Source organism: Indicator indicator, chromosome 5 (genome assembly GCF_027791375.1).
Source record: "Indicator indicator isolate 239-I01 chromosome 5, UM_Iind_1.1, whole genome shotgun sequence".
NCBI classification, from domain to species: Eukaryota; Metazoa; Chordata; class Aves; order Piciformes; family Indicatoridae; genus Indicator; species Indicator indicator.
Genome location: NC_072014.1, coordinates 13990698 through 14013878, shown reverse-complemented (window position 1 = coordinate 14013878; position 23181 = coordinate 13990698). Strand labels below are relative to the sequence as shown.

General features: G+C 40.0%; 2 protein-coding genes across 5 annotated transcripts; both read right to left on the bottom strand.

The window, feature by feature from the left end:
- Nucleotides 1–819: 819 nt before the first annotated feature.
- On the bottom strand, nt 820–7959 carry LOC128967033 (caspase-8-like). The gene is made up of 8 exons (XM_054381008.1): nt 7500–7959; nt 6629–6958; nt 6295–6400; nt 5659–5794; nt 4425–4513; nt 3730–3841; nt 2238–2727; nt 820–1503 (listed from the first exon to the last, which is right to left on the bottom strand). Exons 2-8 carry the CDS (start codon nt 6937–6939, stop codon nt 1335–1337), a joined length of 1413 nt encoding a protein of 470 aa, XP_054236983.1. The 5' UTR covers nt 6940–6958; nt 7500–7959; the 3' UTR covers nt 820–1334.
- CASP10 (caspase 10) lies at nt 6929–21677 on the bottom strand. Of its 4 annotated transcripts, none has more exons than XR_008489107.1 (12): nt 21639–21677; nt 19136–19475; nt 18899–18998; nt 18224–18356; nt 17796–17884; nt 16433–16469; nt 14700–14788; nt 13096–13207; nt 11353–11857; nt 10276–10844; nt 9806–9855; nt 6929–6958 (listed from the first exon to the last, which is right to left on the bottom strand). XR_008489107.1 is itself a non-coding variant. In XM_054381007.1 (10 exons), the coding sequence occupies exons 2-10, from the start codon at nt 19447–19449 to the stop codon at nt 10673–10675; spliced, it is 1551 nt and encodes a 516-aa protein (XP_054236982.1). In that variant the 5' UTR covers nt 19450–19475; nt 21639–21677; the 3' UTR covers nt 10139–10672. The 4 variants fall into 4 exon arrangements, 1 of the variants encoding a protein (XP_054236982.1); XR_008489109.1 differs by lacking the exon at nt 21639–21677 and adding an exon at nt 20986–21072; XR_008489108.1 differs by lacking the exon at nt 6929–6958 and adding an exon at nt 9477–9491.
- Nucleotides 21678–23181: the final 1504 nt, after the last annotated feature.

Sequence of the window (23181 nt, the reverse complement as noted above, 5' to 3'; positions counted from 1 at the left end):
TCGGGAGCATTTTAGGCCCTCTCCGCGCACAGATGCGAAGCACTGACTATTCCTGAATCCATTCTTGAAAAAATAAACCTACAGGTGCAGGTCTAAACATCTCCTTCAGCTTGGGCTTTTCATGGAATCACATCTCTCTAAGGGCACTCACAATTCATTGCCACTTTAATGCAAACATAAAAGATCTCATAACACCACTGGCCTTCACCCCTGCAAGGCTTTTCCAAAAAATGCAAACTAAAAAAAGGGTAACGTAGAAGGCTTCTGAAATCCATCCTTAATCTTGTTACAAACTCAAAAGGATTGCAGCTGGAAGAATCCCACACACCACATACCCGTTGCTGAGGATGCAAGGTAAGAACAGCCTCACTGGCATTAACTGCCATTATCATTAAAGTCCTGAACTTAAACTTACTCCTTCCTACCATCTCTGCAGCTGCTGATGAAAGGATAACAATATACTGCCAATGAATACATCAACAAAAGCAAAGTGACCCTCAGTCAGCTCATCCAAAAGAGAAATTCACCACAAACAAAAGTGGTGTCAAAACCAACAGTATTTATTTAAACAAAACCTAGAGTCTGCAAGAGCTATTATCAGTTGCCAGAAGAAGGCATCTTGGAAGAGTGGATCTAATGGAGTTAACCTTCCTACCAGCAGTCAACAACAATTTAAGCCAGCCTGTCCCTTAAGAGCTCTGAGAAAAAAAACATGATTCCAACCCTTACTATTAAAAAAAATGTAAGCAGCAGTGTTGTTTAGCCAAGTAAATTAATACTATAATGCAAAGAAACACATCTGGAGAAAAAGAACCAAACTTTTATTATCATAATCATCTTTTTTTTTTTTTCATTCTTCTTGACAGGGATGTTATTTTCCAAAAAATTTATGCATCTTCCACAGACAGCAAACAATTTACCTCTCAGTAAATCAATTATAATCTTACACAACTATAATCTTTCCTCCCTGGGAAGGGATCTAACATTCTGAATCCATCCGTTCTTTTCTTCAGATATCAGGGACTTTTAACTCAGACAGAAATGGGACTTCCATTAGCATTTCCAATAACTCTTAAAAATCATGCTACTTACAAGTATTTCCTCACTCAAAATTCAGACTGCACAGATTCCACTGCTTCTGCAGGACAGAATGTCAAGTCTCTACTCCTCCATGGCCTTACCAGACTGCTAGAGATTCAGGTGCCAGAAGACTGGAAAACATGGAAATTGCAAAATTCAGGTCCCACAGCCCCTTGAAGGACTGGTTTGCTAATACACAGATCCAAATAATTTCTCTTGAAAGTTCTTTTTCCTGTGTAAGCCCATTCTAACTCCTAACTGAGTGTATTTTCCTGTTTTTCAATTGATGGACATGGTGGAATTTGGAAGATCAATTGCTTCCGCAGAGTTGATGTTATCTTTGGCATCTGCTTCCTTTGTTTTATTACTCTTCTTCCCACTTCCTTGTTCACTTCAGTCAGGATGGTTATGAGATCCTTGGAGCTTGAAGAAAAATGAAATAAAATTACATTGAAATACATGGTACTTGCATTGAGGCCAAGAATTTGAGCCACGTTTGCTCTGGTAAAGTGGTATCTCAGGGAAGGCTAGCATCTTCCTCTTACTCTGCCTGTCACGGGCACACTCTGTTGTGCAAACACAGAATTCAGCGTGTTTAGGGGAATAAAAACAACCTCCACGTGTGTTTACCAGCAAATGCATTCCTCTTCTTTGGTTACACGCCTTAGAGCACACGAAGATGAAGCACTCTCCACGCCCTCTTATGGACAACATGGGAGAGTGATGTGAGTTCTGTTTTCTAAATCGAGTTTAGAATGGGGATGGGAAGGAGGCAACAATGAAAATTGTCACTAAAGAACACTGGGTGTTTTGATTTTGTTTTTGGGTTTTTTTGTGTCTGTGCAATCTCTCAACAAATTTCCCTCTCATCAGGTGTCACTTGAAAAAAAAAAATGAGTCAAAAAATATTAAAACCCATGCACACACACACATATGTTTGTGCAGATGTAATGTTCCAGCATTATATCCCTGGTTCTGTCACAAGCAAATTAGGGGAATTGTACTTTAGTTCATCTGTATGAAAATAATGTCCAGTACCAGAACAACTATTGTTCTGTACTGTCCTGCAGATGAAAAAGCATCAGCACAAATGCAAACCAATGATGTTTCAGACCAACATCCCTAAGTATGGTTCATGGATTAAAAACAGTACTTACAGTGGGCAAAGCAGCTCCATCTTGTCACAGAGGCACTGAATGTAAACACTGCCAGTTTCTGTACAGCGATAGCACTCGTAGTCTTCCACTGTAGCCATGCCAACCAGAATATCAGCCTGATCAGGAATTGAAATTTGAGGGGTAGCATCAGTCTCAAAATGGCCAGAAGAGTCTTCTTTTACTATGACAGCTGGATGACCTACAAAGCCTTGGCAAGCCTGGATGAAAAACAGCTTGGGTTTGCCAGCAAGAGAAGGACAATTAGATCCACTGAAGCAGGAAAGTAAATCTTTAATATTTACAACCTCATTATCAACGCCTTTTATTTTGTCTTTTTCACCATGGGAAAAAATGAAGCAAACAAAACAGTCCATGTTATTATGATCTTTTTTGCTGTATTCTTTAACTTTTGCATACATTTGCTTTGCTTCTAGATCCATGTACTCAACTGTCTCAAACTGAAGCCACTTAAAGACTCTCTTCACAGCCTCTGCAAAAAAAAAAAGTCAGAAGGCACCTGTTATAAATAGTGGCAAGGAAGACGCTGAAACCTCAGTGTCTGTGTGGTAGATCAGATATTAGATTAAGCGTTCAGACCCCACCAATAAACTCACCTGATTGACTCTTTGCCAGCCAAATCAAATGACTGTTTTTTTTTTTTTTTAAATACAACTGGGTCAAGTATCAAAGCTATGTAAAACCAAACCAAGTTTCAGACTGGTTAATTGGTACAAATTAGTGAGGCTTACTGTGTTAAAGCAAGCTTTAGCTGTGCATTGCATAGTAATCTCAGATGCTTAAGAACACCGCTAGGAAAGAAGAGGTATCTCTTTAGAATGACAAATTCTGCCACTGTTAAATGAAGTAGTTCTTTCACTGTGTAAGAATGATCAACGCAACAAGAAGGAAGGCAGGGTAACCAGCTAACAAATGCTATGCTAACTTCTCAGTAAATGCTAACTTAATTGTTGTGCAGGTGGTGAGGAAGTACTTGGGGAGTAGCAGCCTGTAGACAGGCTGGATGGAGTTAAAACACCAGTTATGTCTGCTTTCAGAAAACAGGTTTTAAATTTTTAAGATAAAAAGTTTAAAGTGACTCTTGCAGAAAGACGGACGTTAAGAAAAATTATAAACCAGCAGCATATACTTGAGCATTAAAAAGAATTTAAAGACTTTAAAATATTACTCCATGATAGTTAAGAATGAAAATCAATCAAAAAGTGAAAAAGTGGACAATAATTCTTCCTTCACTATTTGGGACATATGATCAATTGAGACTATTCTTTTTATTTAGAAGAGAAAATGGTTCATTCTTTAAGTCATCAGCTAAATTGCTAGAAGTAGCATATTTCAAATTTCTACAGTGACTGTCATTACAGAGGAGCTCAGTGGACACGATTCTTCCCCACACAAAAAATAATTTTTTCAGAAAATTATCAGAGAGCAAAACAAATCAGTATTTGGATTAAAAAAAAAAAAAAAATGTATTTACCTCCGTCTTTCATTGTTCCTTCTCTAGCTTCATCCGGATCTTTAAAATTGTAGTTGTTAAGAATCACACAGTAACCATGTGGGTTATTTTTCATCTTATATGATTCCACAAGCTGTAGAAATGAAGAAAACAGGTAAGAAAGCAATGCCAAGCATCTGTATGAGAAATCTGCTATACACATTGTTGATCCTCCACCTCCAAGCACAAAAAAAACCCCATGAGGGCCAAGACACAAGAAAGGAAAAGCCTAAGATACCTACAGGGGATAGGAATCTGCTTTGCTTCCCTGAGTTACTCCTCTCTCACTCTGTGGTTAGGGTATGATTTTGGCATGGGAGAAAGTGAGTAGCCAGCAACACAAATCTGCATGCACCCTACCATTCCCTCTTAAAGTCCTTATGGGTAGTAGATTCCCTTCACATTAGTCCAGGAGTATCCTGGCTAGGACTCTGATATCCTAGTCTCCACTATTGTTAAGATCAGTTTTCTTCATGCGACAGCTACTCCTTCATTTCTTGCCTAAAGAGTTGCTGACAGCCAGGCTTGGTTTTGTGTTGAAAATATGAATTGTTTAAAGGCTTACATATAAAGACAGAACCTCTCCCTTTCAGCTCTTCCACCTGCTAAGTCTTAAGAATTTATCCCTCCAAGGAGCTGAACAAATACTTTAAAGGTAGTCTTGAGGAATTTCTCACCAGGTGTGGTGTCTCCCCCTCTGCTCCTTGTCCTGCTGGATGTACTGACATGGACACTGGGTAATGGAGCTTTTTCTTAGAATAATTTTCTAACACAAAAATGATAAACAGAAAATTTTATGAATAAAAAGATAAATCTTCCACTATGCATATTTCAACATCAGAGCCACATGCAAGGTGGCTTTCACAGCACTGAGATATCATTATTTTGTAGAGCTAGGCCAAGCAGGATTCCCAGTTTCACAGACAGTTGGTTACTAAAGCTGTGTAGACCTGTATTCCAATTCTTTTCTGCTCTTTTATTGGCAGCAAAATCCAGGTAATAAAAGTCCACATGTGAGTAGTCACCCCAGGGAAGCCATTCACTAGCATCTCCACTATGGGACGGGTGTGTTTAAATGGAATTTAATTGTCAAGGCAACAAGATCTGTAAGACATGCTCTTCTCACCAAGGGCGACAAAACAACAATACTACTAAAAAGCCATTCCCCTTGCTTGCTTACATTAGCCACCTTTGGCAATTTTCTTCTGCTCTTTTAGAAACATCAGCACAGGTCAGCAGCACAAAGACACACTGGAGAAACCAGTCAGTATCTCTGCAGGGAACTGCACAGGCTGTAGAGATGTCTCTAAGGAAATACACGTGCAAAAGGAGGTTCTGGGGAAAAATTTAATAGGTCGTAGTTGTTTCTGGTTGACATATCCTGTTTCCCCAAGAGTAAGGCCCAGCTGTGGCATCAGAAGTCACCACCTCAGCTGCAACAGGCCAGAAATACTGCAGTCCAGAATGGCTATGCTTTAGCCAAGTACCTGGCCTCCAGGGATATTTTCTTCAACTAAGAGCAAACAGCCTGACTAACAGAAAGCATTACTGACAACCTCCCAGTACAAATTTTCACAAGGTAATTGTCACTTCAGTCTCCGATTGACTGAAAAGCTATGCTAGTCCAAAACCAGTAGTGTGCTGTTTCCTGAAGAGAAAAATTGCATTTAAGGTAAAGGGGAGGGAGATGCAGACCATTTACAAAGTAGAGAATGTACTTCAAGGAGATACACCTGAAGGTATGATGGGATAACAAAGCAGCAGGAAACTTCAGAAATCCCAGGTACCAAGAGCTGTTCTCCCTATCCTAGGATACTGTAAGGTCTCCCATCTCTGGACTCCTAAGTTGCCAAGGTTGGAACCACAAAAAACCTCAGCTCTAATCTTAAAACAGCAGATTAAATAATTTACCTTTTCTTTCTTCATAGGCATCAATTTTTTTCTTTATGTCAGCTCTAAATCCCTTTAATGTATCTTTCAGCATTGTCAGGTCATCCTCTTTAATTATCCCATTTCTTTCCATTTCCAGTAAGACCTTCAACATTGACTGGCAAAACAAAAATATGTAACTTAAACTCATACAGTGACCTGCACTAAGTGCAGTATCAAGCATTTCTGGACAAAACAGAAGACAACATTCTGAGACTGACCAGCTAAAGACCAGTTTCTTTTTCCCCCAAACCTCATTAAAACAAGGATCAGGATGCAACACAAATGAAGAAACACGTCACTAAGTTTAAGACAGGATCATTGGAAAATGCCTATGGCATTTGTCTCAGCAGTGCAAAGCACTGACATGGATAACAAGATCAAAGAGCATGATGGATTTTGCAAGAAGAAAATAGGAAGAGGAGAGCAAAAAAAGGGCAGAGAAAAGATAGAGAAAAAAAAAAATCTATTCTTTCATGCAGCAGCTATCAGCTAATACCACAACTCTTTCAAAAGAGTCTAGTGAGAGCACACTGTTCTCTCTTTCCTCACTTCTTACAAGAACTAGCAGAATCTGAACTAGCCTTGCAAGAAAATTATGGAGATTGCTTTGCATACAGCATTATCCTGGAGCTTGCTCTTTGGTATTTGTTCTTGGAGCAGGAACTTCATGTTCTGGACATCTTTTTGAGTCAAGTCCTCTGCAATTCCATATAGCAGTTGCCTGGCAACAAAGAATAGAAAAAAATTATTAAGAACATTAAGAGAAGTAAACTACAATTACACATTTGAACTGCAAAAATGTTAAAGTCACAATGGCTGGTAGTCATGATGTAACAAACTTAATTATGCTGTGATATTCGTAAGACAACAGCGCAGACAGAAAACAAGACAGCACACAACAGAACTGGTGTACATTTGGCATGCAAAAGTTTACAACTTTTGTGCTTACCTGTAGGCTGACACCTGTGCCCTGCCTGGGATCTTCAGCTCTCTCTCCATCTCCTCACGGCTGGAGCCTAGGTGGGCAACCAGGAGGTCGATCCGACTGATCCGGTAGAGCAGCTCCTTCAGGAAGGACAGGTTCCCCGCCCCAATCATGCCTTTCTCCTGCAGCACTTCGAAAAGGTCCTGTGCATTCTGGATGGCTTCCAGCTTCCTCATAGGGACATACTCCTGGCTGAGGAACTTCAGAGATGCCAGTTCAGTTGTTCCCAAAGCCTCAGAAATGTCAAAAAGTAGTATCTGGAAGTCTGTACTCATTTCACATCAAGATTTGGATCTAAACACAAACACAAGTTGATTTCATTTGTCAGCAACAGTAGTGCATGTTTTCTGTAGAACAAGACATGGACCACTTGAGCAGACCTTACTTCTCTGTAGGTAAAAAAAGTTGTGCTCAGTAAAGCCTATCTGGAAAGTAGCTGGCTGGGGTGTATTGTACTTCCTTTCTCTGGTATGGTCCTGCTCTGGCAGAGGGGTTGGACTCAATCTCTAGAGGTCCCTTCCAACCCCTAACATCCTGTGATCCTGTGAACATGATTATAAAAAGGTACAACACCATGTAGACTAGCCCAGAGTAAATACTAAACTACTTCAGTAGTGAAGGGCTTTCTTGCTATCATAGCTTTAATGCTCAGTATCTTCCTTGCAGTAGCAAACACATGATCAGCAGTCAGCACAACACCAGACTTGCTGAAGCTTGTGACGTCAGCATTGTGAAGAAAGATGGTTACGAGTGCTGAAATTTGTTAAAATTTTGCAATTAAAACAATCATTGATTTCAACCTATCTACCTTTATAAACTCAAAATTACAACCTACCCTTTGATAGAATGAGGCATCCAAATTCCTTCCAAAAGTCACACAAGTAACAGTTCAAAAAATGTGTGACTTATCTCACTGGCAGCAGTTGTCCTTTTATCCAAAGACTGGGAGCAGCACAGAGGTACAAACAAGATCTGATCCTCAAGTACAAAATGCTTCTGTCTCCATCCTACGTCTCAGCGTCTTTCTGCATGCATTTCTCCCTGTATTTTAACTGAATCAAGACTCCAGTTGCAGTTTGAAAGAGGAAGTATGATGTAGTCTGCACTGTGTGACAAATGCCTGTGGACAAGACCAACCCCAAATCCGCTCTTGCCAAATAAGGGCATTTCCCATCATGCAGCAGATTCAAGGGCAAGTCCTGGCACTGTTCTTCCTCTTTGCCTTTACTGTTTCACTTCTTATTTTTCCTCTCTCATCCTTCCCCAAAACATTCCTGTTCTTTTGTTAACTTACTATCTCTCTAATCTCCCTCAGCTCCCCTGCATGCTAACTTTATCCCTCTGTCTTCCTCTAGATTCATCCCAATCTATTCCTTGCCAAAAATTAAATCTCTCTCATAAAAACTGGTCTTGAGAATGTGAAAATGCTGAGGCTACTGACTCCTCAGCAACTGTTGTGACTGTGGGCCCTACTGACTCAAAGCAGGATACACAACTCCTGCACAAAAGCTTTCAGGAGGGGTAGGATTTGTGGATGTTTCAGACTCCACTTTAAGATCATCTTCCCAAGATCCAAACTTCCCCAATGGTTCCACTTAAATCTGTCTAAACAATTGTTGCACAAGTTGCAACCCTTCTTTAGTTTTGTAGGTGGAGTGCATGAGCATATACTTCTGTATGCCATCAGAAAGACTCAACAGAAATCAACCACAATTTTTTTTGTTTCAGGCTGGTTTCTTTCTGGCACAGCTCTGTATTACTGGAGGAACTCTGAAGGCAAACAGCGTGGACAGCAAGAAATGATGAGTATCTAAACTGCATAAAACATACCCCAACTGCTATCTCACAATATGTCACTGGACATCATGAAGAAGCGACATTACTTAATCTTCCTGAGTGGCAGCTGTAGTTATAGTGCTAGGCCTACCCAGCTTTTGGGCTCGTGCTGACAGACTACCACCACATGCACTGAAGCATTAGAGCGTGCAGCCATCTAAATACAACCCTCAGCACACAGAGGATCACAGACTATATCTGGTTGGAAGTGACCTCAAAGATCATCCAGTCCAATCCTTGACCCAGCACTGGAGAGTCAACACTAAACCATGTCCCTAAGCACCAGGTCCACACATCACTTGAACATCCCCAGGGACAGCAACTCTACCACTGACCTCGGCAGACCATTCCAACGGTTGATAACCGTATCAGTGAAGAAATATTTCCTAATATCCAGCCTGAACCTTCACTGGTACAGCTTGTAGCCATTTCCCCTAGTCCTGTCACTTCTCATCAAGAAGAGGCTGCCCTCTCCTCCAGCATCCCTTCAGGCAGTTGTAGAGAGCATTAAGGCCTCCCCTCAGTCTCTTCCTCTCTAGACTGAACAACCCCAGCTCCCTCAGCTACTCATTGTAGGTCATGTGCTCCAGGCCCTTCATGAGCCTCACTGCCCTTCTCTGGACATGCTCCATCTCCTCATTATCCTTCTGTGAGGGACCCAGAACTGAACACAATACTCAAGGTGTGGCTTCACCAGTGCTGAGTACCAGACGATGATCACCTCCCTGTTCCTGCTGGTCACAGTATTTCTAATACAAGTCAGGATGCCACACAGGCAAAATACTTGCACTGAATAGTTGGTATAAATCATGGCAGTACAAAACACATTCGAAAAAAAACTGATGATGAGTGAAGAAGACTTTACCAGCCTTTTATACTTCACAAGTGCAGATCCCTCTCTCCAGAGTACTCAAGGCAGATGTCAGCTTTGACTCTTCTGACTGCCTTTACCTACCTATGATTTAACTGGAGATTACCCAGGCAGAAGTCTCTATGTAGAAATAAACACAACACGATTTAAGAATTAAAATAAGATCCCACTACTTAAGGTCAAAATTGTTGCCAATGTTTACTCTGCATTGATAAAAACTAAACTGTTAATTAAACATACAAAACCAGTGCACCAAGTCCAAACAGCAACTGCAAACTGGAAACTGCATGGTGCTATTACAGCATGTTATATATTCTAATAGATAAAACATTTCCTGTCCATCACACAGAACTGACTGTGGCAACTGTGCTAACTCAGAAGATTCAAAATGTGATGGGTAACACAACTATCAATTCATCACGATAAAAACTGACCATAAAGGCTGCTTCCAATGCGTATGATGAAAAACTTCCCTTGTCAAAACCTGGGAAAGAATCACAGAACAGATTAGGTTGGAAGAGACCTTAGAGATCCTCTACTCCAACTTCCCCACCATGAGCAGAGACACTTCTCAACTAGACTTGGCTGCTCAAGGCTTCATCCAACCTGGCCTTGAACACTCCCAACAATACTTGATAATACTCTGTTAGATTATGGCCAGAAATCAGTGTTTTGCTGAAATACACTAAGTTTCACTTCAACTTAAACCCTGGGGTACTTAAAACCCCACTGATTCATGCAGCCCAACAAAGCACAGAGGCCAGTCAAAAACACCAACACATAATTTTTTTCTCATCAAGCTCTTTAAAAGTAGTATGAATTTAATGCAGTAACAAACAGGAAGGACACAGACATACACAGCAAAAGCTCGTAAGAAAACATGATGTTATTTCAGTTAACTCACAAAATGCTCTGTTAGAAGCTCAAAGCAAGGAGACCTCTTTCTTATATGCCTGCGTTTTAGATCTTAAAACAAGAAATGAAAATGAGAAAATTTAATGCTTAACGAAGTTAATCAATCTGATAAACCTATACATACATATTGCTGAATGCCATATCTCATAGGATGCAAATCCTCTACCCTAATTTTTCTTCCCAGAAGTGATGTTGAAATCACAGTTCACATGTAAATAGGTGGCACATGGATTGTTTTCATTGTGTCTCCTCCAGTTTATTTGGCATAAAATTCATGAGGCCTTGCCTTGAGGATAACAGTTCTTCAGGATGCTGGGTAACTGCCTTAAAGCAGGTAGTGTGGTGAATTGCATTTAAATGAGATATGCTGATAAAAGGATGTACTTTTAAAAGCCTCCATGTTGCTGTGAAGGAGGAGGGTCTTTAGGTATTGGGAATATGAACTTTCTTCTTAAGGTATATGCTGGTTGGGGCATCTGCTTTTTTGTCCCCAAGCGATCAACACGTCTGCCCACATCTTCATTAACTTCTGTAAGAATTGACAAAATATCTTCACCCCTATAGCCAGGAGAGCAAAAATAAAAGCATGACTTATTAATTGAGTAGATGGTACTCCATTTAACACCTTCTAGGTCATCTAGACAATACAGTATAATCATTTAAAACACAAAACATCCTTTTCTTCAACTGTATTCTCTTTTCTTCTCATCTGAGTCATACTAAAAATGACTTTTCTTACTGCTTGATTCAATCAGTAAATAATAATGGAATAAAATATTTTTACCTAAATCTACTTCATAAACAAATGGTTCTGTCTTAGAAATTGGAGGGTTTAATTTTTATTTTACTTTTATACAATAAACTTTACAATCTCCAGATTCTCTCTGTAGTACTAGCAGTGTTCATGCAAATTTATCAGCGGCAAGCAAGCGAATCATCAGTTTTACTAGTTTTGCCCACCCCAGAACATGGGTTAGTGTTCCTATGGGAACTTGCTTTTAGAGAAAAAAAGAACAAAGAGAATTTCCTCCAATTTTTTCATGGAAGAGCTAGACAAAGTACTTACCTTGGTACTAATAACTGTAGCTTGCTGCACAGGGCCTGAACATACCAAGTACCCTGTTGAACGTGCCGGAAGGAGACATATCCATCAATAGTGGCCATGCCTAGGAGGAAATCAGCCTCTTCAGGAATACTTTCGGAAGGAGAAATGCTGTGCTGCATGGAAGACAAGCCAGGAACTCGTGCATCAGGTTCAACATAGACTGGACACTGTATGGCTTTACCTTGGCAAGCTTGGATAAAGAAGAGCTTAGGTTTTTCAGCCAGTTGTGGACATTGTTTGGCAGTGAAGTGGGACATGATTGTGCGGATCGATACAAGTTCCTCATCTTTCCCATAAACGGCTCCTGATTCTCCATGAGACAGAATACAACATATAAAACAGTCTCTGTCTTTATGATCTGGGAAGTGCTGCCAAGTTTGCATGAGATTCATAATCTGCTGAGATGTTTGATCTTTGTAAGTTCTCACATCCAGACCAAGCCATGTAAATACTCGCTTCAATTCCTCTGTAAAAAAATGAAAGGTAAAAGGATAATTTCAGGCAGTAGAAAACCACTGTATGAAGTTACCATGCAAGCCAATCTGAACTGGGAAGACCTTATACTCTTGACAATTCTGCAGATTCATCCTTATACTAGTGTCACCTAAAGGTTAATTGGAATAAAAATAAATGGCATCAACTTGAATAAGAGTTCCTGGAGTTTTTTAGGTAAGAGCACGTCCAAAAGCTTGTGAAGGGCCTGGAACACACGTTCTGTGAAGAGCAGACGAGGGAGCTGGGGTTGTTCAGTTTGGAGAAAAGGAGGCTGAGGAGAGACCGTATCGCTCTCTACAACTACTTGAAAAGAGGTTGGAATGAGGAGGGGGCCAGCCTCTTCTCCTTGGTGGCAAACAACAGGACCAGAGGAGATGGATACAAGCTGCACCAGGAGAGGTTTAGGATGGGTATTAGGAAGTATTTCTGCATTGAAGGGTTTATCAAACATTGGCATGGTCTGCCCAGGGCAGTAGCGGAGTCACCATCACTGGACCTATTTCAGCAACACGTGGACCTGGCACTTAAAGACATGATTTAGTGTTGACCCTTCAGTGTTGGGTCAAGAGTTGGCCTGGATGATCTTGAAGGTCCCTTCCAATCAATATATTCTGTGATTCTGTAAATATGAGATGGCCTAGCACCCTGTCCATCTGTATCTTTAAAGAGTTCAATATTGAGGATTCCACCACTTCCCTGGGGGGGTAACTCCAAAGGTTGATTTTTCTCATTGTGAAAATTTTTCCTCATGTCCAATTGGAGAATGATGCACTTAAGTGAGCTCACAAATGACACCTGAAAACAGGAGGGATCTCTCTCTGAGTTTCAGATTAGATCTTTCAAAACTTTCCTCACATCATTATTTTCTAGTTGCAGTTCTGACTATCAGTTTCATACAGAAGAGATAAACAGAATGAACAAATTAAGATTTTTGCATGGTTTAGTTTAGTTCTTTATTATAGCTATAGATAAAGGCTACATAAAAAAAATTCCTAAAATGATTCAAGAATGATCCAAAAACTCAAGTCATCCTTTAGGCCTTCCTTCCCTCAGATACACAAATGACATAGTTTAATATATACCAAACATTTTACTCTTTAACACTATTACCTAAAATACAGACAATAAAATATAGAGTGATAGTAGACAATCAACTCACATGGGGAAGAGAGAGACTAATACACCAAAAATCTCACTTCAGTAACTTACCAGCATCTTTACAAGAACCCTTCCTCTCCTGAAGAGACCTATCAAAGTTGACATTATTAATAACAAGACAAAATCCTCTGTGTGGCCCATCCATCTTGTAGGTTGTCATCTTCTGTACAAAGGAGAGGAAAAAAGCTTACGGCCTCAAAGAATTTATTCAACTTTTATTTCCTTAACATGTCTCAAATTTGTAATTCAAAAATTAGAGGCACCTAAGACTGTGGGTTACTTCAGAAAAGCTGGACCTCATTGGTGCTTCCTTGTGTGAATAACATGGGTGAAGTTTCAAGCACACTCTGTCACCATTCTATCATATTGTAGAGGAAAGCTTTAGCAAGCTAGGTTGGTCATCTGTATGCAAAGGTGAGGAATCAGCAGTCAAACTGTGCAATCTGAATTTGTGATAGGAATAGAAGTCCACAGCTATTTCCAATGTTACAAAAATATTTTAACTTCAGATGGCAGAGGATTCACAGTGAAAGTATGGGATGTTAGACATCTGAGTTGTTTTTTATCCCCAAGAGTTGTGATGAATACCTGGAGCCTGTAGTTCATACTGATCTGCTGGGAAGGGATGCAAGCAGAACAGAGATTCTGAAAGTGCACAAACCTGCCACATGATCGGTTTTCTAAGGCTTAATAGTTACCTCTCTCTCTTAAGAAAGAATGTTCTAAATATGTAAAAGTCACCAAAACTTCAAGTACCATCTCAAGTCCAACCTATGGCTAAAATGAAAAACTCCTACCACTCCAGTTCCTTTCTGCTCACTAGAAAGAAAACAAAACACCTACTTTTGGGCATATTAGTACAATAAAATGAAGGCAGCACTCTGAGCTCCTTCAACAGCAGAAAGAACTGCTTTTGTTACAGCACTGTGAACATCAAATGTTGAAAAGATATATCACAGTACAGAACTGCAAGAAATTAAATAGCAGTAAATACATGCAGCATCTTACTTCCTCAATAGCCATGACCATTCAGAAGGAAAAAGCTAAAGAATTCAATACCTACACTGCTGTACAAGGTTAAACAGTGCACATAGGGCTTCTAAGAAGAGATCTCACTAAAGGTGGCTTTTCTCCCATACCAAGACCTCTGGTTTATTGAGGAAGACAGTTAAATGCCTGCAATAGCTTACTAGAAACTCACTTTCTTTTATCCTTTTCACAAAATCCTTGCATTTACCTCCGTATCACTTTTAATTTCAAGATGTCTTGAATCTTTTCCTAAGCCATATCCAGAGAGAACTCTGAAGTTATGACTGTCTCCATGTCTAGCACATTCTATTGCCATCTCCAAAATGCACAACTTCAGAAAATGCCAAACATTTTGCCTATACTAGGAGGGTAAGCAGATACACTCGTGTAGATTACATTAAAGGTATTATGCCTATTCTGTCTTGACCACATCTTTCAATATTGCTAAGTTTCTGGCCTCCACAGTAAAAATATTCTCTGAAATGTTCCAGTTGATCAGACAACTCAAAGAACTTTGTAAGACACACAGACATCTCACATGTCCTTGCATGACAACTGTCATTGCTGGGATGAACACCTCACACATCCAGATATTATAAAGAAGGATTTAAGAGATTGTCTCAAACCTTAGATTCATTTTCTACATTGCTGAATCCTCCAGGCAGCTCCAGCTTCATTCCAGAGAAGCCTTGTGTAAGATTAGCTGCTTTGTTATCTAAGAAAAAACAAAAAAACAAACAACAAACCCAAAACAACAACAAACCAGCACATATATTTTTGAAGAAGATAGAGAAACTTAGTAATTGTGGATGTAGCAAAAAGGAGGTTAGCTACAACACTGCACTTCTTGTACTTGAAATACAGTTTGAATGAAAATCCATATCTCCTCCATACGAGATAGCATCGCCACGTTCAAAGGATCTATTCAGAATGTGTCTCCAGCTGCTTTTATTATGTATATATTTTGTGACAAAGGCAAGGTTTCTATTGGTATTAGTACTGTTATGAATATTATTGTTAATATTGTTATTCGTATTCGTAATATTCATAAGAATATATGATTTGTGTCAAAAGATGAGTTAGGAGTGAAGATCAAGGAACTTCTTTTAGAAAATCACAAATAGCTGTTTTCAAAAAGCTCGAACTGACTTCTAACCAGACAGACCAAAGATAAAAGCGATGCTGGCTCTGCCTTGGAATGTGTGGATTTCAGATAAGAATGGTGCATGTCTAAGGTGGGAGGCTTTTCAGCGTTGTGTGAGAAAGATTGCCTCATCCTTTGATCCCATCCTCCTCCCGAGCACCCCAGAACATTCTGGGAACTCAGTGTCATATCCCGGCCTTCTATTTAACATAAGCCTGTTTATGTAAATGAGATAGCTATATAAGAAGGAAAGAAAGCTATTGCTGTTGCTGTGTTTTCGTCCCTTTTCTCAGCCCAGCACGCTGCTTTGCTTGCCCTTATTCCCAATAAAATTTTAAAGGACGTTTTTTGGTTAGCGTATTTATGACAGTACTGTGGAACAAAGATATCCATCGTACGAGGACAGATTCTACCCAAGACATTCAAATCAATTTTTCGTTTGGAAATCAGCTTAGAAATAAGTCAGAATGACTTTCAGAGCAGGTCTGCAATTGACAGAACTTGGTAGCGCAAAACAGCTGACAGATGTTGCAATGCTGTACTTTGCAACTGGTCAATCTGACATGGAGTCAAAGATGGATGCAACACTACCCACTGTTATTTGTACAGAATCTTTTCACAGTTCTGATACAAAATATATCTTTACCTACTTTATCTACTTTTCCTTCTGAATGCCCTAAAACAATTATTGCCTCATTTTCTACAAATCATACACTCTTCAAAACATCCATCTCCACCATGCAACACTCCCAGGCTCTTCAACATAATGATCTATACAGCAAGAGAAGTCAGAGGTAAAATCCTGCACCCAAAAAATCAACATCTCAGTTTTGTAGTTATAGTGTCTCTTTTCTTGTCCTCCTTGGGATATTTAAACAAAAAACTTGTATTTTCTTTTTAGGAAATAAATAGTAATTTTACTTCTAATCAGACCAGCCCTTATGCCACTTCTCAGAAAGCACATTAGTTAGTTTCTAGTAAATGACTGACAAAATACACAGGATTTCCCATTTTTCTCTTGCCTTTTTTTATCTAAGAAAGGAAATTCTTCCTTTTTTTTTTTTTTTTTGTGCAGAAATAGAAAGACCCTTCCAAGAAAGCAGCAAGGTAAGTGTTAAATTAAACCAAATGCTGTCAATTTCCCAGAAAAAGTAAAGGAATGCAACATAAAACATAAAGGTAGTAAAAATCAAGCATATTTTCAGAAATTCTTACCATTGATACAAGAACTGACAGATGTGATTGAGGTCTCCTGTTTATTGAGTGAAAAGAATATCATGTTAAAAATTATTATTACTACATATAATGTCTTCATAGTAATTTTAGCAAAATAGGCTTAATACAAAGCTCTTTGAATAGTGAATAGGGAAAATACTGAATTCCTAAGGTCAGCAAAGCATTTCATCATGAAATTATAAGAGACTTGCTTGCTTACAGCAAATCTTACAGAATTGGAGACACATATACTTGCTCTTAAGGATAACAGGAAACAGCAAATAATTTTCTTTCCCTTACAAATGAGATTATCCTCTCACTATAGGGGTAGGCAGTCACTATAAACAAAATAAAGATTCCAACATAGTTCCATATCAATTGTTTTGGAGAGTTGATTGTTTGAGTATAAATCATTATAACTAGTGATTCTGGTCCTGCATAAGAGATATCTTCTAGCAATAAATGTTAATGGTTTATTATCCAACACAGATAAAGTTTCATAATGGAAAAATCTCATAATTTTAAAGAAAAATCAAGCATGATAATCAGCATTATGTAAACAGTCTCTTAGTCTTTTTTTCCTCCTTAAATTCTTTTAAATCTATGTTTTCTTAATAAAATCACATACATTTTTTTTTGCTTTGCCAAGTGCTGTGCATGAAGTTTTCCAAAATCCTCTATACATGTAGAACAAATATAGCTCAAAGCAGCAGTAATACAAACCTTATGATACTAAATAGCTCATTTTCCTCATCTCTCGTCTACTAGAACTTCACTTCTGGAAAGTATCCTTAGAAACATCACTGGGTTTCCTCATTCAGAACTAAGTTAAAACTCTCTTCCTTCCTCTCTTTCCCCGCCCCAAAAAAGAGATCAGTTGTAGCCCTGGTAAGTTTACCAGTCTGATTCATCATGCAGCTGCAGGGTGTGTTTAATTGATCAAGGACTGGCCCATTGAGAAATTTGGACTACTTTTAGCAGCAGCAGTTTGTACTGATCAATGTATGGTCTCAGCCTTCAGAGGTAGTTTAGTATTGATCAGCTGAAACTTAAAAAGTCATCACCAAGTAACCAATCCATTCTCTAGAGGCACCTGGCTAGCTTTTCCTCACTCATCCCTCTTCCTAATGTGAATTCTTTCCCCAACTGCACACAACTAATAGTAGTATTTTTGGCTTCCACTATTTGATGCTATGTGCAGCTGTATAAATATCCTGAACAAATATGCTTGTTTCCATCCTAAACCAAATAGGAAAATTTAGCAAAGAATCTCACACCCAGTACAGTTTCAAAATAAAGGCAAGAAAAAAATCAACCCCAAAACCCATTAAAACCCAAGCAGGCAATATGTATTCCAGTGTACCAGTGGGGAAGCACACACTCTGATGTCTCCACTGTGAGACAGCGAAGATTCCTTAACGGGAAAACTGTTCTCCTGCTGAGGCAGAGACACTAAGAGAAATAAAAAAGACAAGATTAGAGAAGCATCATCTCAGCACTCTTCATGGAGAAATGAAGAAGTGCTACATAACTATAAATGGATTTTCAGCTTTCCAGTCTGTTCTGTATGTGCTGAAGTGCTCTATGTGGCCTCAAATATTCCAGCATCTCTCTACTGGAATTCAACTAGAAAGTAATGCAAGTTAGAGCCAAATTATGTGTCAAGGTGAGTGATCCCACTCTAGCTCCGGTTCCAGCAATGCACAAATAGGACTCTGAAGTTCAGTTTTCCAGACCTTTCTAGTGTTTCTTGCAATTGTAGCAAACCCACTCCCTGCCTCAGAATCTCACCTTTTGTCCTGTAGCAGTTTACTGTTTTCACCAGATCGGGTGAAACTTCCATACAAACGTCCTCCAGCATCTGTACATTGTTGTCAGACACAAGACCTTGTTTTTCCAGTAAAATCAGCATATCCAGAGCAGACTGGTAGCCAAAAGGAGAGAGTAAGATAATTATTGATCCTTAGAACCCAAAACCTGCCTCAGCCCTGTCTCAATCACATTATCTGCTTTGATGCCTACCAACAAGGTCCAAACAGTTGATCTTCTATCACTGTGGAAGACGGAAATGTTTCTCCATGGAAAGCTACTGGTTGCATTATTATTTGGTGTGGTCTTATTTAAACAGATTCAGCCAAAACATATTAATGACTCTTGGCTTTGAGAAGGCTTACTTGCCATAAAACAGAACCATTGACATATGGACATGAATCTCCTTTGCACATGGCTCAAGCAGGTTGAAGATTTGTCACCCTTTTATGATCTAATGCAAGATCATGGACTGTCAGTATCTGACCTTGGCATAAAGCACAAAAATTTCATACTTCCTTCCTTTCTTCCTCCTAACTCTATAAATACTGACTAGCCTAGTTGCAGATTATATCCTATTGTGTGAAATATTTTTCATGCTTTTCTTTCTATTTCCACCCCTTCTTCCCTCCCACATTTGGCTGTCTCCACACATACAAGAGTTATCCTTCGCTTTGGAAGATGGCTTTGCATCAGGAATATGATTTCCTTCAACATCTCATTGGTAATGTTCTCTGACAATTCATACAGCATCTGCCTGTAACAGAGAATCAGTGAGACAGAAGCAGAACAGGAGACAGTGTGGAAACTAAAAGCAATCTGAGAATTTTGAAATGGAAACAGTATGTCACAGGTGGCAGAAATGTGGAGAACAGAATCTCACTGCAAGCTTACCTGTATGGAGACACCCTCCCTTTCTCATGCAGACATTCTTCTACTTTCTCCTTGGTATAGCCAAGTTTCTTGAGCAATGAGTGACATTTAATTCTGTATAAGAGTTCAGCTAGTAGGAAAGTATCTTCCTCATTCAGATATTCTTCAGCCATGAGAAGCTGAAAGATGTCCACAGCTGACTTTACACTTTCTAGCTTTCTGGAGGGGAGCAAGTCAGTACAGAAAAATTTTAAAGCTGCTACATCTTCAGCCACAAGATTTTGGTCAATGAGCAGAAGCTGCTGACGGAACTTCAAGCTAACGTCCTCCTCCATATTGCTGGAACCAACAGTCTCTCTGTCTGAAAGTGAAAAGCGAATACTAGTAACATTTGAATCTTCAACAACATTTGTAGTAAGATTTCCTCCAACAGATGTTTGGAAACCCTGAATTCTCTGCAGATTAATCAAGTTTCATTCTAAATAAATTTGAGACTTACTTCCTTTTCCAGACATAATGCTAAAACAAAGGCCAGATTGGGCAAAATCTCTGAATAACCCTGTGTACATTTGGTTAGCCCTGCTCTGAGCAGAAAACTAGGTTAGATGACCTCAAGAGGTCCTTAAGTTTTTCTGTTTCTTTTGAGCATTCTACATGTTCAGATCTTTGCTTCTCTCTACTGTTTGTAGGTGGGGAGTCCCTACAGTAACTTATTACAACTCATCATAGAGAATATAATGCTTCATACATATTCCTTGATCTGCAGTCTGAGAGCTCGTTCTTCTGTGGATGTAGCAGAGCAGTGTTCTCTGTTACAAGCCGGACACCCAAGCTGAAGCTGTGAAACAGCCACCCACTCCCAGTCATATCTTGCTATTAGACTGTTTCACATATAGCACAGGAAAGCTCTATAAACACCCCTTTATGTCAACTAACATGTAATAGCACTCAGTGCTTGGTCTAAGTACGTTCTTCCACCACACCAACTTCTTCCATGTAACCCAGGCACCTCTTTTCTGCTTGTGGAAAGTAAAATAGTAAATATAGGTAAAAAAGGGCTTAACCATCTTCTGCTCAAATGGGCAGGGAGGTCTTTAATCTTCTGTTTAGAGCAGATGGAAACAGCAAAGCTTTCTACACAATTAAAAACTATGTAGGCAAAACAAAGACAGAACCTCTGAATCCAAAGCCTTTGAAGCATCTGCGAGGACAGCTTGTAGATAAACCACAGCAAGTGGGAGCCCAGAGAAAAGATTGTTGAATTTGTGTGTTCTATGACAGATAGAAATATATAATCCCCAAGTCCAGTTGCACAGTTAGGAAACGAAGCTTGATAGAACCCAGAAATCCTGAATCATGTTCTATCCCTAAGTCACAAGTCAGTCTGCAAAAAAACCCCAAGTTTGATTCCTTTTTTCCTGTATTAAATTTACTCTCCCATAGCTCAGTAACTGTTCTTCACATTCCTTCTGTCCTCATATTAAACCCCATGTGTGTGACACCCTGTTCAATTAAATAGCTATCAAAAAGGTTTAGTTCTAAGCCAATTATCTATACACAGAAACTGTTATTACTTCACACTAATTACAAATCAGTTTAGCTATAAACTACTTTTGATATCCTGCCTAGATGCTTTAATCAACTAAATTTAGCAGAATTCAGATTAAACTGATTTCTGCCTAAACTAACAAGCTAACAAGGTTCAAACTGAATTATGATCATTCCAAATTTAAAGTCAATGATTTCAACTAAATTATTTTTTAAAAAATCATTGCTTCAAGAGAACAGGGGCAAGCCATGGATCAGGTATACATAGTCATTTCAACAGCAAGTCAAACTGAAGCACGATCCAGCACAAATCTTTCATCTACCTTTAAACCAGTTTCCAAGCGTGTGTTGCTGCCATTCTTGGAAAACTTTTTCAAGTCTAAAGATTTCCTTCTCGAGTTTGCAATACCCTCAAGACCTCTCAACGCCTGCTACATGTACCAGCTGTCTGTAATCTCTCCTCCCACCTGTGTGGAGGCCGGCTGGGCTGGCCCTCTCTCCCAGCACTTCTTCTAAAGTTTTATTGACCGAGGCACTGCCAGACTGAAAGATTTAACAATAACGCAAAACCAAGGAGCACAAGGGAATGCTGAGGCTCAGTCCACAGCCCCAGAAGCAAGGGAAGTAGTCGGCTCGGGCACCGCAGGTAGCCCGGAGGCAACTGCATAACACCGGAAGAAAGGAATCATAGAATGCCAGAGGTTGGAAGGGACCTCCAGAGATCGAGTCCAATCCCCTTGCAAAGTAGGACGACGTAGGACAGGTCACACAGCAAGGCGTCCAGGATTGCTTTGAATCCCTTCAGAGGAGACTCCACAACCTTTGTAGGCAGCCTGTTACAGTGCTCCATCACCCTCACAACAAAAAAGTTTTTTTCCTATGTTGAGGTGAAATTTCCTGTGATTCAGTTAGTCTCCAGAATCGGAAGTTGAAGCCTTTTCTTCGTCTCATCTCTATTTCAGTCCCCGCGTCTTACCTCCCACATGAATCCGACCCCGCGCGGTTTCCCGGCTGCTATTCTATGGGCGGAGCACAGCGTTTCCCGGTTAATTTCTCGGCCCGCCGCCGTTGCGTGCATAAATGCTGAGTCACGACCCTGCTCCTCCCAGCGGAGAAGCGGGGAGCTTTGCACTCTGCCAAAGCCGGGACGGCCGCGCTGCCAGCCCAAGGGCGTGTAAGGAGGAGACCTCCTCTGTACCAGGAAGTGGGACCAAGTCGATCTGAGGAGAGGCGCTGGGGGCACGTACGCGGAGTGCGACACCGCTACCAGCGGGTGCGCGACCTCTCACGAAGCAGCGGCCGAGCACAGGCGAGCGGCCGTGGGTGTTCTTCCCCTCCGGCCGAGCACGGGCCGTGACCCTGCCGCACTCCGGCTCAGGGCTTTCGAGCCTCTTTACCACCTCTCCGGACAAGTGCTTTACTAGATAGTCGGAAAAAGGAAACCGACAGCGTATCCAGGACGAAATAGAAGTGACCAGTAACATTTTTCGCTTTTGCTGATAGCTCCTTTTAAAGAAGGCCATATCACAAAGAAGTCCCGAACATTTTTGGCAGACTTTGTTTTTTTTTTTTTTTTCGCTAACAGGAATGTTGAAAGTAGTGTTCGGTTTCAGTGTCGTTTTAATGCGGATCCGTCCCCTCCAAACACCTGCAGTAACGGGAGGAGGGTGATGGTGAGCAACAGCCTGCCTTGAGCAGGGGCATTCAGCATTTCCCCAAAGACACTCAAGCCCCTGAAAGGCATTATCTATATTCTGCCAATTCCCTTTTCCCTCATACACATACAGATGTACAAGACATTTCTATTTCAGTAATCTGAAAGCCAAAATGAAATTTGGTGGCAAGGAGCAGTAAGTCTGACATCCTTCTTCCAAACACTGACAGTGCAGGATAAAGGAAAACTAGATATTTTGGCAGCCCCTGATCATGACATTTCATTAGCATGTAACTTCTTATGTATCATAAACTCATGAGGGATCCAGAAAGAAAATTGTTTTTCCCCTTCTCTTTTGGCCAGTTTTATCACAAAATGATCAGAAACAATATATTTTTAGTGCTATTATTTTAAGTAAACAGTTGTATTTACAACGAGCCCACAAAACTCCACCACATTGTTAGATCTGGTAGGGATAAACACTGTTATTCTTACTTCCTTTCTCCCTTTTCTCCTGTTTTCTTCTTTCTCATTCCAATATCGATGCATTTCTCAAATTATCTTTTCCCTAGTTGTTCTTCTCTTGGTTCTCCCTACCATTCCCCTTTTTGATCCTGCTTGGAATTTCCATATGTCTTTCCCACATCTGCTTCCTCTTGGTTCCATTCTCCCTGGTTTTGGTTGTCTAGGGCAGCACGAGTGCTCATCACATGCAAAAGCTAGTAAGGGAAATAGGAAAAATGAAGTTAATTTGTGAAAGACATTGTATTTATTAACATCACATCATTTATTATCATCACATATAACTAGGAATCACATTTTATTTCTACAACCATAGAAAACATACTTGTTTAATTTACCAACC

What these genes read in the sequence shown, in the direction of transcription:
- LOC128967033 (XM_054381008.1), bottom strand. Translation starts at nt 6,939, where the DNA reads ATGAGTACAGACTTCCAGATACTACTTTTTGACATTTCTGAGGCTTTG. An exon ending in AGGGGGAGACACCACACCTG is followed by an intron (nt 3,842 to 4,424) that starts GTGAGAAATTCC and finishes TCATTTCTACAG; the next exon opens with CTTGTGGAATCATATAAGAT. An exon ending in ATGGAGCTGCTTTGCCCACT is followed by an intron (nt 1,504 to 2,237) that starts GTAAGTACTGTT and finishes TTTTTCTTCAAG; the next exon opens with CTCCAAGGATCTCATAACCA.
- CASP10 (XM_054381007.1), bottom strand. Translation starts at nt 19,449, where the DNA reads ATGGAGGAGGACGTTAGCTTGAAGTTCCGTCAGCAGCTTCTGCTCATT. An exon ending in CAAAGCGAAGGATAACTCTT is followed by an intron (nt 18,357 to 18,898) that starts GTATGTGTGGAG and finishes TTTGGCTACCAG; the next exon opens with TCTGCTCTGGATATGCTGAT. An exon ending in CTACAGTTATTAGTACCAAG is followed by an intron (nt 10,845 to 11,352) that starts GTAAGTACTTTG and finishes TCCTGGCTATAG; the next exon opens with GGGTGAAGATATTTTGTCAA.